At 53.6% G+C, this 13,584-nt stretch overlaps 1 protein-coding gene across 16 annotated transcripts in view; it reads right to left on the reverse strand.

Annotated features, from left to right (window-relative positions):
• Positions 1-12,890, reverse strand: part of CDK20 (cyclin dependent kinase 20) — a 32,847-nt gene extending 19,957 nt beyond the window's left edge. For 6 of the 16 annotated variants that reach the window (XR_009564387.1, XR_009564386.1, XR_009564388.1 and 3 more), the window contains exons 1-7: positions 12,431-12,890; positions 11,955-12,068; positions 9,648-9,836; positions 9,277-9,398; positions 9,024-9,086; positions 8,153-8,276; positions 7,552-7,707 (exon numbers count right to left, since the gene is read on the reverse strand). Coding sequence is in view for 12 of the 16 variants with exons in the window: in XM_060301197.1 (XP_060157180.1) it covers positions 7,552-7,707; positions 8,153-8,276; positions 9,024-9,086; positions 9,277-9,398; positions 9,648-9,836; positions 11,955-12,068; positions 12,431-12,505 (843 nt within the window). In the remaining 4 variants the exon portion in view is untranslated. The other 10 variants (XM_030832485.2, XM_060301200.1, XM_060301203.2 and 7 more) reach the window with 10 other exon arrangements.
• Positions 12,891-13,584: the final 694 nt, after the last annotated feature.

The raw sequence follows: 13,584 nt of genomic DNA on the forward strand, positions 1-13,584 counted from the left end.
GTCAAACTGTGTTTTAGGCTTCTATGAGAAGGAAGGATTTGGAGACTTCCCTGGTGGTCCAATGGTTAAGAATCTGCCTTCCAATGCAGGGGGCACGGGTTGGATACCTAGTCGGGGAACTAAGATCCCACATGCTGGGGCAACTAAGCCCATGAGCGCTCTAGAGCCTGTGTGCCACAACTAGGAGCCCGTGCACCGCAACGAAAGATCCCACGTGCCACAACAAAGATCCCGTGTGCTGCAAATAAGACCCGATGCAGCAAAATAAATAAATAAATATTAAAAAAAAAAAAAAGACTCTGAGCTTCCACTGTAAGGGGCATGGGTTGGATCCCTGGTTGGGGAAGTAAGATCCTGTAAGCCATGTGGTAGGGCCAATTAAAAAAAAAAAAAGAGAGAAGGAAGGACTGGAAACGAGGGCAGAGCAGCAGGACCCATAAGAAGGCTGCTGCAATGGAGTAAATTAATGCTCTGGCTAAAGGGATGTCCCAGAGATGCCAAGGTGAAGGAACAGAACTGCTACCTGGGGAGGGCACACAGGCCCTATTCCCACAAACTGCTCTCTGCAGAAGTATCTGGAAGAGATTCAGGTGGCCCTGGGAAGGGATCAGAGTACCCTGCCTCCCCCTCCCTCAGGCCCACACCTGCATCCTGGAACTTCTTGGCCTCTCCAGCTGGGCCACCCTGGATTCTGGAGCCTATACAGCTTCAGTAGAAACCACTCTGGAGCTTTCTGTGGCCCAGACCTACTGAGGGTCCCATCCAGATACGTGGCTTTCCAGGCCCTGGCAGAAATAACAACCACCCTGTCTGAGCCCAGGTTCCTACTTCCACAGCCCTCACTCACCCGAAATCAAAGTTTCTCAGTCCTTAAGAAATCTTTTTGGCTAGTAGGAATGTAAAATTGATATTTTGCAATAATCAAACCAAGTAAGAAGATTTCCGCATTCTGTTTTTCTATAGTTCCCGGTTCAAAACCCAACTGAGATGTTCTTACTTCCCTAACATAAAATTATAGTATGTAATATAACCTGCAAAATGGGTGTTACCCACCTTGGAGAATGCCTCTGTTAGATGCTGATCTTCATGATGACACTGTAAGGCAGGGTTTATTGACCTCATTTTACCTAACAGGGAAACCAGAACCTGGAGAAGTTGCTGCTATCAAAGGGTAAACGGCACCTCCCTTTCAAAATCTGCTGGGAGACTACCTGGGTGACCTCAGCCAATGCACTCACGGCACGATACTCACTTTCCCTATTGGTAAAAATGGGGATAACAACGCAGTATTTTACTTGATACATTTAAGTTATAATTTCACAATTCAGGTAAGGGTCTGTTTATTAATCTTTTTGTAAAATGATATAATAATGTATTTTAAAAGTAAAGAAATTCATTTACTCAACAAACATTTACTTAGAGTACACGAAATATCAAGCCATACGCTGAGTGTATACACACAGTGATCATACAGTGGTTATATACACAGCGATGCAAGAGAGAAAAGAATGAGTCTAGCGGGGGTCGGGGGTGGGGGGGAAGCAAACATTTAACAAGTACACTATGTGATCATTTAGTTACAGTTGTGCTGCGTAAGAGCACAGAGGAGGAAGAGCTCGGAACACAACAGGGGCAGAAGCGCAGATCAGACTAATGCACTAAACAGGCACTTAGGGCGCACAGCCAGTACAGTTCGACTGGCTGGGAAGGGACAGGCGGAGCCCGCAGGAGGAGGTGCCACTCACGGGGAGAGCACGGCTTTCCAGGCAGGCCTCAGAAGGGAAATTCCAGAATATGCCAGAAGAGGTGGGGATCCCTAAGCCAATCTTAGGGGTGAACCCTGTTCACAGGTGCCCGGTGCAAGCCAACCGCGCAGGAGCTCTGGACACACCGACAGACGGAGGGACGGAGGGACGGAGGGATAAGAGGCTTTCAGAGAGACCCCTTCATAGGTCGCCGAGGTCGCCACCCCGGGGGCCAAAAGCGCCCTCTGCAGATCGCGGATTCAGGGCCGTCCGACGCCCCCTCCCAGATTTGGGAAACTGAGGCTCCGAGGGGACGGGCCGACCACGAGCCCAGCCCTGCCTCCCGCCTGGGACAGGACGCGCTACCCTGTCCACCTGGGCGACGCAGAGCATGTCTTGGGCCTCCAAAAACACATGCAGCAGCTGGTGCAAACCCATCTGCGGCTCCACAGTGCCCGCCCCCATGGCTGCCTGGGTCGGGCTACGCCTTTGCTGCGCTTCCGCCCCCGCAGGCCGAGCCCCGCCCGCTCGCTTAATCCTCGCCCAGCCTCCGCGCTTCCTTTCGGAACACCCACTTCTACTAATCCGCTCACCAGCCCCACTTCTACTTGGCCTCAGACTGGCTTCTGCCCTTGTCCTGACATTCGCTGAGACCCTTGCCCACCCCCTTATACTGACATTCATCCTCGTTCTGACCTTCGCCCTGACCCTCACGCGGGACCTTGTGGTGCCCCTGAACCCAGCACCTCCCGAGCCCTTGCCCTGGTGCCGGCCCTTATCCAGACCTTGACCCTCTTCCTCAACCTCGCCCTAATCATCACCCTTGACTTCATTAGCATCTGACATCTACCATACTCCTGTTCCTACCCTCACCTGACCCTGACTCACCCTAGTACACACCTTCATCCTGAGCTTTGCCCTAGCCCCGACCCTGGCCTTCACAATCACATTCAGAATGACCCTCAGCCTCCGTCTTACACTGGCACTGGCCCTTGCCCAAGCCCTGGCCCTAACCTGGTACCTCCCTCATCATGGCTCCTGCCCAGCCTCTCACCCTACCTAGCCTTAGCCCCGACCCTGGTTTTGGTCGTGGCCCTGACCAAGATCAGATCAGAGTTAGTGTAAGGGTGAAGGTCACGATCAAGCTCAATGTCACAGCAGCCAGGGTCACAGTCAGGATGAGGGTAAGATCAGGGACAGAGTGATTAAGATCAGAATCAGAGTGAGGGTGAGTGTCCAATTCAAGGTAAAATTCTACGTCAGGTTAAGGATCAAGATAAGAGAATGGTCAGGGTCATGGTGCCAGAATCAGGTTCAAGGACAAGGTCACTATAAGGGAAATTTTAGATCCAGGGTTCAGTTCAAGATCAGTGTGAGAGCCAAGGTTAGGATCAGGTTGAGGCTCCATTAGAGAGGATCAGTGAGAGGATGAATGTCAGGATTAGGATGATGGTTATTGTCAGGGTGAAAGTAAGATTGAAAGTTGGATTCAAGTTGACAGTGGATGTCCAGTTCCGTGTAGGATTCAGGGTCAAGGTGAGGGTGAGGTTGATGTTCAGGATTAGAGTCAGTGTCAGGTTCAGGGTCAAGATCAATGTGAGGTAATGTCAGGGTCAGGGTGAGCATGATGTTCATTGTGAAGGTCAAGGTCAATTAAAAGTCAAGGTGGGTTCCTTTTCTATTGCTGCTGGAAGGAATTAAGTCCTCCTCCTCCAACTCTCCCTCCCCCCAACCCCATTACATTGGCCCAATCTGCATAATCCAGGATACTCTTTCCATCTCAAAGTCTGTACCCTTAAATCACATTTGCAAAGTCCCTTTTGTGTGTAAGGCAATGTATTCACAGGTTAGGACATGGGCATCTTTGCGGGAGGGGCACATTATGCTGCTTACCACAGAGGGTCAGAGTTTGGTTTATAGTCAAAATCAAGTTCAAGGTTAAGTTTCAAAGTGAGGATGGGTCAAGATGAAGGTGACGATCAGGCTGAGGATGAGTCTTCATAATAATGAAAGTCAGTGTCAGTGTGCAGTTCAATTTCAGGGTCAGGGTCTAGATCAGGTTCAAGGTCATGATGGGATTAGGGTGTCAACGGTGACAGCCAAGTGTGAGTCCATGTTCTGTGTGAGGCTCAGCATTAGGATGAGGACCCAGGTCAGGGTGAAATGGAGGTCTAGGTCAAGATGAGTGTCAGGATCAGGATCATGGTCAGGCTTGGGGTGCAGACTAGTTTCAGGTTGAGTGTACAGTGTAGTTCAGCATCAAGGCGCAAGTTCAAGGGCAGGGTGGGTCAGTATGATGGTCCTTGTCAAGGTGAGGATTCAGTCTAGGGGCAGAGTGAAGTTGAAGGTCAGAATCAGATTGAAGGTGGTGAGTATCTCATTTATCACAGTATTCACAATCAGTGTGAGAGAAGCTGTCATTGTCAAAGATAAGTTCAGGGCAAGTGTGAGGGACATGTTAACGATCAGGATCATAATGAGCATCAAGGTAAGAGGAATGTCAATTAGAGACTCAGGGTTAAGGTGAAGATGAGAGCCAAGTTCATGGACAAGGTTTAGTTCTAAGTCAAACGGGGTCAGAGTTTGGGTGACGGTCAGAGTCAATGCCAAGATCAAAGCCAGGCATGGGTGGGGAAGGGGCTGGCAAAGAATTGAGGGTGAGAGTCAGTGTCTATGTCAGGGTCAGGGTGATAGGGTCAGGTTAAGTGTAAGGTTTATGGTCAAGGTGAGGGTCAATGTCAGGGTGGAGTAAGCTTTAGTCTTTGCGAGTGGAACTGGCTGAGGGTCAGTGGTCAGGGTTTGGGTACAGACTTGCATTCATACGGAGGTAAGAGACACCAGAAACTGAGCTAGACTGAAGCTTAGAGTCTACAGATGTGGTTGGACAGGCAGAGGCCAGATCCTTAAAACACCTCTAAAGACATATGAGACACTCAGACTCTTCCCTGAAAGCAACAACTGGAGTTTACTGTGCTTTGCCCTCTAAGAGCTTGGAGGGCAGTGACTGTGGCACTGTTAGTCACCTCTGTGACTGCAGGTGCTTACAGAATTCTATCCACATGAGCACAAAATGAATATTTTAAGAATAAAAGATTGCTAAGAATAAGTTTCTCTGATTTATCTGTTTTTATCTATCTGTGAACCAATACCACATTGCTTATTTATTACAGCCCTATAATAGTCTTGGTATCTGATAGGGTAAGTCCTTTCATCATTTTTTTTTTTTGCCTTTTCTTCTGCTTCTGCCTCCTCTTAACACTTTCATTTCCACATATATTTTAGAATTGGCTTACCAAATTATTTAATAAGAAAAACAAGAGCCAGTTCAGATTGTATTGGGATTTACTGAATTAACAAATGAGTTCCAGGAATGTCTGTCTTCTTATTTGCCCAGTATCTCTGAGTAAAGAGGAGGCCCATGTGGTCCAGGCTCACCCGTACCCTGAGGGTGATGTTGGTAAACCAGCTTAAGGTGTGGAGGGTCACTTATTGGGTCCCCAACTTGAGCCATTCCTGGGTCCTGATTTCTGCCAACTCACCTCCAAAAGGGAGCTCTGTCACATGAAGCACCTAGCAATCCCCCAAGAGTAAAGTAGCCATGAATGGGGCCACTTTCCCATTGACCACAGAGAAAGCAAGGGCCAGGGGATGATGCTACCTCAGCCACTTCCCTCAACTGGAAAGGAAGAGGGGCATACATCACGTAGAACTACCGGGGGGTTTTATAATAAATCTCAAAAGTGAACTAGTGTTTAATGTCTCTGAGAACAAAATCAACCCAAACTTTCCTTCCCACTTGGATTTCCGACATGAGGACATCCTAAACTCAGCGCTCCCCCAAATGGCTCTACCAGGACTGACCCTGACCAGGAAGGCAGCAACTAGAGAACCAGCCCCATGGCAGGCATGACAGCGGAACTCACTGCCTCCTTCTGATGGATGTTACCAGCACACAGATGGGAGGCCGACAGCACAGGCCGAGGGTCCCCTCTGCTGAGGCTGGATGGCCTGGCCAGGAGCAGGACCACTGTGGTCGAATCAGGCCAGAGCAGAAGAACAAGAGGCCTGGCTTGTCCTGGGGAGGGAAGGGGGGGACACGCCGGTGGGGCCTGGCCCAACGTCTCAGCCCTCCAGGATGAAGGGCCGAATCAGCTCTGGGTTCAACAGCGACTCCTCGAGAGGCCGGTCCACGTGGAAGTCATGGATGTGGGGGGGTCCTGGGGGGGCCTTGAGGGCAGGTCCCCCTGGGCGCTGAGGAATCGGCAGCTCCGAGGGGTGGGCAGGCAGGGGAGCTGTGAAGAAGTACTGGTGCAGGAGGGCCTGAGGGTAGCAAGCAAGGGGCAGCAAAAGGAAACTGGTCACCTCCCCGTCCCAGCTTCAGCCACTTCCCGCCGAGGAGGAGATGTGAATATTGCCCTGAAGAGTATTTTTCCTTCATCTGCTCATCGTTCAGGTGACTCCAACACCTCTGAGTGCTCACTGTTTGAGCACTGCTCCAGACACAGGAGATGCAGCGGTAAACAGAACAAAGAGCTCTGCCTTCAAGTTTTCCACAAAGTGAGGGGTGGGGGTAATAAACACGATAAAGAAGTAAGACAAACAGTGCATCAAATGATTAGTGCTGTGGGAAAGAGAAAAGTATGAGGGGGGGATGAGGAATACTGGAGGGGCTGCAGGCCTGAAGAATGGTGAGGGGAGGCCCTTGGGAGGTGGCGTTCAAGCAGAGACCTGAAAGGTGAATGAGTGAGGCCTAGGGACAGAAATGCACAGACCCCCAGAACATGAAGGAGCCCTGGGGCCCGAGGGGAATGAGCAAGGGGAATGGGAGCTGGCAGAGTCACAGAGGTGATGGCCCCAAATGTGTGATGCCTGTGGGCCACTAGGACCTGGCTTCTCCTCTGAGGGAGCCCCAGGAGGGCCCTGCAGGTGAGGATACGACAGCCTACCTGGACAAGGTCCCTCTCTCTGCCACGTGGAGGAGAGACTAAATGGGCAGGAGAAGCAGATTCTGGGAGGCGATGGGGGGGTGGTGGTGCTTAGACTGGGGGCAGCAGCAGGGGGCTGAGAGGTGGTCAGTTGGCCTCAGTACACTCTGAAGGTGCTGCTGACATGGGAACTCGCCAGGGCCATGTGTAAACACACGCTGCTAGTGCCGAGGGCAGGGAGGGGAGGCTGCCATGAGGCCAGATGGCCAGGTACACCCGACAGAGGCCCTCACACCATCAGCCATCAGCCCATGGTCCTCCCCTCCTCCCCTGCCTTCCAGCCACAACCCACCCCTCCTGGGTCCTCCTCTCCAGGCTTCTGCTCATCATTTCTCTTGGGAAAACAGCTCCCCATGCTTAAACTTGCCCTTCTCCAGGAAGCCTTGCATGACCCCAAAGTCAGTCCCAACAACCCTCCCCTCGGCTCCCACAGACTGACAGCCCTGCCTCACCACAGGGTGGAGACCCCACAGGCACAAGTCATGTCTGTTCACTCTGGATCAGGGTCCAGGACAATGCTCAGCATGTGCAGCTGCTAGTAAATTCTTGTTGAAGGAATGAAGGGATGAAGAAGCGAGTCACCAATAACCCGAGACTCGCTCTTCTGCGAGGTGTGCATGCCCTTCTAATGGGCCACCCCTGGCCACCTGCCCTCTAGGGTCCCCTCTAGGATCCACTCAGGAGAGGCACACCTGCCCTGCACCCTCCTACCCCTGGCTCCAGGGGTTCTGGTCCCAGCCCATCACATGTTCTGAGAATCTCAACCTGCTGGGTCAAAAGGGCACAGACGAGGAGGGTCAGGGCAATGGGTGTCACCCTACCTGGGAGGCTGCAATGCGCTGGCGTGGAGGGTAGAGGAGGAAATGCCCCAGCAGGTCCAAGGCCTGGGGAGAGGCATCGGGCAGCACCTCCTCCAGGGGCACGGGAGCCTGCTCCTTGAAGGAGATCTTGTTGTAGTCAGGCAGGTCCTTGATCTCCTGGAGGAGAAGGGGGTCCATCAGGGCCGGCACCCACACCGCCAGCCCCCTTAGGTGTCAGTTCTTGCTCCCTGTCACCTACCTGCTCCCATTCACTCATCACTCCCCCATCCACGCACCCCTGCTCACATGTCACTCATGACATCATGTGCTCACTCAGTCCTTCAGTCCTTCCTCCACATCTCAGGCGCCTACTCCATGCCCAGCTCGGTCTGGATGTGTGTGTGCTGGGGACGGGTGAGAAGGGATAGGGCTTGGGCCCTGGCCCTCCCACCTCCAGCAGGGCAGGGGTGGAGGAGATCCCACGCTGGGCCAGGACCGAGGTCCGGGAAGTCAAGGAGGCATGGGACCACGAGAGAGAAGGTGCGGGTCAGGGGAGTCACTAGCTATTGGGGTAATAGAAGCCACCCGCCCCCACCCCTCCCCACTGTAGGCCCCTGCAAACCGGCCAGACTTGAGGACTGGGGGTGCCCAAGATTCGAAGCACACAGCAAAGCTGTTCAATGTCATTCTCCCCTGGGAAAAGGGGGGACCCGTTCAACAGCTCCCCCAGGATGCAGCCCACAGCCCTGCAGATACAGAACCCAAACAACTCAGAGATCTCATACCATGGAAACAGATCTCCCCACACCAGCACCCACACCTCACACTGCGGTCAAGATACCCACAAAGTAGACTTCAGGCTTCATAGCTAAGGATACAGATCCCCAAACAGTCAAAGACTTCAAGCCTAGAACACAGAGCATATCCCCCTCTCTAAATAGCTCTCAGGCCTCAACTCTGGAACACACATCAACCCCTCAACAGTTCTAAGACTTCTCAGAGCCTCACATTCTGGGACACACTGCCACCTCCTCCCATTCTGGGGCAGACTCCAAAATGGCCCCCAAATCTCAAACTCTTAGGCATACACAAACCATCCTACCCCAAATAAAGGTTCAGGGCCTTCATATCCAGGGACCCAGGCCTCTAGATAGCTCAGGATATTGCAACCTGGGATATCAGCAGCTTAGCAGCTTAGCAGCTTAGCAGCTTAGATGCCCCATGCCTCAGACCACCTCCCCGACCTCAGCCCAGAAGCTTCCTACTGGGACAACCACTCTGATCCCACTTGACCCCTCCCAGCTCAAAACTGTCATGGGGAAGAACACTGATCCCAAACTCCTCAGAGATACTCTAACCATGGGAGACACCTCCATGGCAACCTAGAGCTCACAGCAGGAAAACCCCCAAATGGCTTAGAGACCTCAATGCCCAGGAGGAAAAGGTGACCCAACAACCCACATTTCCCCTTGCCCAGCCCATAGGAGTCTCACCACAGGTCGACACCCTGATCATACTGGCGGGCACCATACAGGAGCTCAGGGGCTCGGTACCACCTGTGAGAGGAGGGCAGGTGGTCACAGCCAGGTCACCGGTCTGTCAGGAAGCTGCCTCGGAAGGTCATCCTGGCCCCCACACCAGCCCCAAGAGTACTGTTTGGACAGAAGGTCCAGAAGCACCTCTTCCTAGCAGGAGGGTTGGGGCCTGTCTATTGTTAGGTCCTGCTTGGGAACTGGTCCTCCCTACCTGGTGGCCACCTGGTGCGTGTAGAGACGGCTGCCATCTGGGGAAAAGACCCGGGCAAGGCCAAAGTCCGCTATCTTGAGCTGGCCCGAGGCACTGATAAGCAGGTTGGCTGGTTTCAGGTCCTGAGAGCACCAAAAGAGGCATCAGTTCCTCCAGAGCCCCCACAGGACCTCGGGTTAGGAGGGCTTGGCAGGCTGGGCACCCAGGTCAGCGCAAGACCAGACCTCCTCCAGGGCCCCAGCCCTGGCCTCGTACCCATAGGCCCTGCCCCCTCTGTCCCTTTTCTAACCATGCCCTTCATCAAGGGCTGGCCTACCCACAGCCCAGCCACCACCACCCCAGGTCCCACCCCAGCCCATGCTGGAACTGACTCGATGCACAATGTTGTTGGCATGGCAGAAGGCGACCCCCTTGAGCAGCATCTGCAGGTAGCTCTTGACCTGCGCCTGGGCCAGCGGCCTCTGGGCGTGGCGCACCACCTCAGCCAGATCTGACAGCATGAACTCGAAGGCCAGCACGAAGCCTGCGCCATGCGGGAACACGGCCTTCAGCTGTACCACCTGCAAGCGGGGCATCCCATCAGCCACCAGCCTCACATGGCTCAGACTCTCTCTGGGACCCTCAGCCCTTGCACCAACAGAGGACCAGGCAGGCAGAGATGGTGGCATGAGATCTGAGCTCAGAATCAGGGAGCTTGGTGATCTCTTGCTTCCCTCTCCCAGGAGAAGGCAAGTCCCTACTCTAATGCTCCAGTAAACACTCAGGGAAAAGGAGGTCTAAGAAAGGCGACTTAGGGCAGTGTCTGGTCCCCCACCCAGCCCACGAACTGGAAAATCACCTGGAAACACACACACACAGGTGATCACAACTCCCAGCAGTGGGAGAGCAGGAGACATGTCATATATACTTCCTGAGGGCCCACAAGGTCACAAGGGCAGGCTGCACAGTAGTGAACAGGAGCAAGGGCTGGTGGGTCCTGAAGGACTTTAAGGAGTTCAGGGGACAAATGACTGACAAATGACCAAACAACAAACATATAGGGTATTTTGATGAAGATTCTGATGAAGAAAGAAGAGAAGGCATCTGGGAAGGAGCTCTGGGCCAGGGGACAGCAAACACAAGGCCCAGAGGCAAGAACAGGAAGGAGGCTCCTCTGTTCTGCACTCCTGGAGCCTAGACAGTGCTTATCATGGGAGAGACACTTAAGAAGTTGTGAATGAATGAAAAAAGAGGCTGGAGTCGGGTGGAAGCAGATGGTGACAGTTCTTTCAGAGTGAAGAGAAGCCTCTGGAGCTTTTCAAGCCAGGGAGTGGATGATTTTATGTACATTTTTTGACTGTGGAGTGGAGGCAGTGGCGGGGGGGCGGGGGGGCAGGGGAGCCTGCTGTAGTTGTTCTGATGAGAGGTGAGGATGGCCTGGGCCAGGGTAAGATCTGGAGTATTTTAAAGATAGACTCTTCAGGACTGCTGATGCACAGGAAATGGGACCGTATGACCAGCTTCCTATGGGCCCTCCACCTCTCCCACACACAAGCTGTCAGCAAAGCCCTTTTACTTTCCTCAAAAAACAAGAATGGCCATATTGCTGTTTTTCTGATGTTGAGGGTAGTACACACTCATTTTACAGATTGGGACAAACAAATACATTCAGATAATACCCAAAATTATAATGAAAAAAACAGCAAAAGAAAAACCCTATCACCTATAGTCAACCTTAGGAGTCTATTCCACCAGACTTTACAAGAGACATGGCACACACAGACATGTATTCATATATATATATAAAATATTTTCATACAAAACCAAGATGACACATGCAGTTTTATAACATGCTTGTGTTACCCAATATATCAAGGACATCTCCAGAGAATAAAAAACAAGTCAGAGTATCACCCACCCTTAGGTGGGTGGACCTACCCTTGTCACTCCCCAGGAAGTTAAGCACATCCTCTACTCAGGACATGGACAAGAAAGAATACCACAAAGAGAATGAAACTGGGTGTGTGAGGTGTCTCTCCTCGTGTGCGCACAGCCCCTCCCAGGCCTGTCACAGCACAAACCACGCCAGATGGGCGCTGTAGCCTTTGTCCATCTCCCCTACCACACTTCAGTTCTCAAGAGCAGGGTAGGGGCTGGTTTCTGTGTTGCCAGTGGCCAGTAGAGGGTAGAGTCTATGGGAGGCTCCAATGTTAAACCGTCCTGATTCTGCGATCAGACCTGGGCCAAAGCCTCCACAGACAAGTGGAACAAGCTGAGCACCCATAAGCTGGTGGCTGTGCCTCCTCCCCTGGCCTGAGATAGGGAGAGCCTGAATGTGCCTTGCGGAGCAGAGGACAAAACTCAGGACAATATACATAAAGCAGTTAACCTGGCATGCAGAACATAACAGGAGCTCAATAGGTGGCAATTATTATCTTCAGAAATCACTAAGTGTTTTGAGAAAAAAAAGGATAAGTTAGTGAATGAGCGAAGGAGTACGCGAAGAAATAAGTGAGTGAACGAGAGGGAATGAATGAGTGAAGTAATTGGGTGAATAAGGGTGAACAACAAGTGGAGAAGAAAGGGAGTGAGTGAGGGGTGAGGAAGCAAATGAGTGAACAGAGTGACTGCAGGACCTCAGAGTGGGAGTGAATGGAGGAGGGCGGGAACCAGCACCTCAGAACACCAGCCCCACTCACATACTGACTGTCCTCGATCTCCTGCAAGGCCTTGATCTCCCGCAGGGCCTGGCTGGGGATGCCATCCTCCAGCCGCCGCAGGGCCACCTTCTTGAGGGCAACGATCTCTCCAGTCTGTTTGGGACAGGACGCAGACACTGCAGCCCCATCCCCGGCTGGAAAAGGGGATGCGACGCTGAGGCCTGAGGCCCTCGTGGGGGTGGGACGCGCCCCCCACCCCGTGCTGGAGGGAAATCAGGGCTAGCAGGCGCAGCGCTGAGCAAACAGCTCAGAGACATCCACGCCACGCTCCTAGGAGGCACTTTCCGGAAGAAAGCACCGCTGGTAGCTGGCCGCAACCTGTACGCCCTCCACTCAAGAGAGCAAAAGAGGGGGGAGCACGCCACGAAAAGCTGCGGGGAGGCAGGAGCCCAAGCGTGGGTCGGGAAAACAGGTAGATCTCAATGGAACCGAAGGAGGAAGGGCTGGGTGCTCACCTCCACGTGCTTGGCCTTGAAGACGATGCCGTGCGCGCCCTCCCCAATGCGGCCCAGGATGCAGTACTGCTCCATAGCCCTCTGCCAGACACCCGGACCCTCCGCAATCACAGCCCCTCCCCGGCACCCGTACCTTTCCGCATTAGCCCGCCCTGCCTCCCGCGCCCAGAGGCGGCTGCCTAGCAACGGCGCAGGAAAGCGCGCAGAGGCCGGGAGGCCGAGGGCAGCTACAGGCGGCGTCCGGGCCTGTCTGCGCCTTCCCCTAGGCCCTCGCCATCACGCCTCAGTGAGCTTCATTCGGCGGAAATCATCCCTGCGCAGACCGTGGCAGCGGGAGCGACACCCACCGCCTACCCCTCGCAGCACTGCCGGACGTCACGTGACGAGTGACGCCAGGTTACGCAGAGGGGCGGGGGCATGCAGCCTGGGAGCAAGGCGGAACAGCCTTGGGAGCGGGCTACCTAGGCGGGAGGGTGGAGCCGCTCTCCGGGGTGGAGGCGGGGCACTCAGCGAGATGGGCGGGGCAATCAGCTGGGCGAGCGGGGGCACGGGGCGGGGCCGCACAGCCGGGGGCGGGACCACGGCGCCGAGGGCGTGGCCGAAAGGTGACGGGGCGGGGTCGGCTCCTCGGGCAGGCCAGGGTACCCTCGCCCCCATACGTAGAGGTGCAAGTTTCTACCTGTGAGAACCTACAGGTGCCATTTCCACCTATGACCCCAAAGCCAATGATTGAAGAGAGACGGGTTCGGATCTGCATTGTGGAGGGAGCATCAGTTGGCAACATGTAAAGACAACGTTTAAAAAGTACAAACTCTGACCCGGAAAGTCCATGTCTAAGGGCTTCTCATGAGGAAACATTTGGAGGAATTTGCAGCCTGAGTGATTTTTAAGAAGTTCATGCCATGAAAGGATGTTGACAAAAAACACAATTAGTTTTTTTTTTTTTTTTTTTTGCGGTACGCGGGCCTCTCACTGTTGTGGCCTCTCCCGTTGCAGAGCACAGGCTCCGGACGCGCAGGCTCAGCGACCATGGCTCACAGGCCCAGCCGCTCCGTGGCATGTGGGATCTTCCCAGACTGGAGCACGAACCCGTGTCCCCTGCATCGGCAGGCGGACTCTCAACCACTGCGCCACCAGGGAAGCCCACAGTTAGC

The sequence above is a fragment of the Globicephala melas genome, chromosome 6 (assembly GCF_963455315.2).
Source record: "Globicephala melas chromosome 6, mGloMel1.2, whole genome shotgun sequence".
In the NCBI taxonomy this organism is placed as follows: domain Eukaryota; kingdom Metazoa; phylum Chordata; class Mammalia; order Artiodactyla; family Delphinidae; genus Globicephala; species Globicephala melas.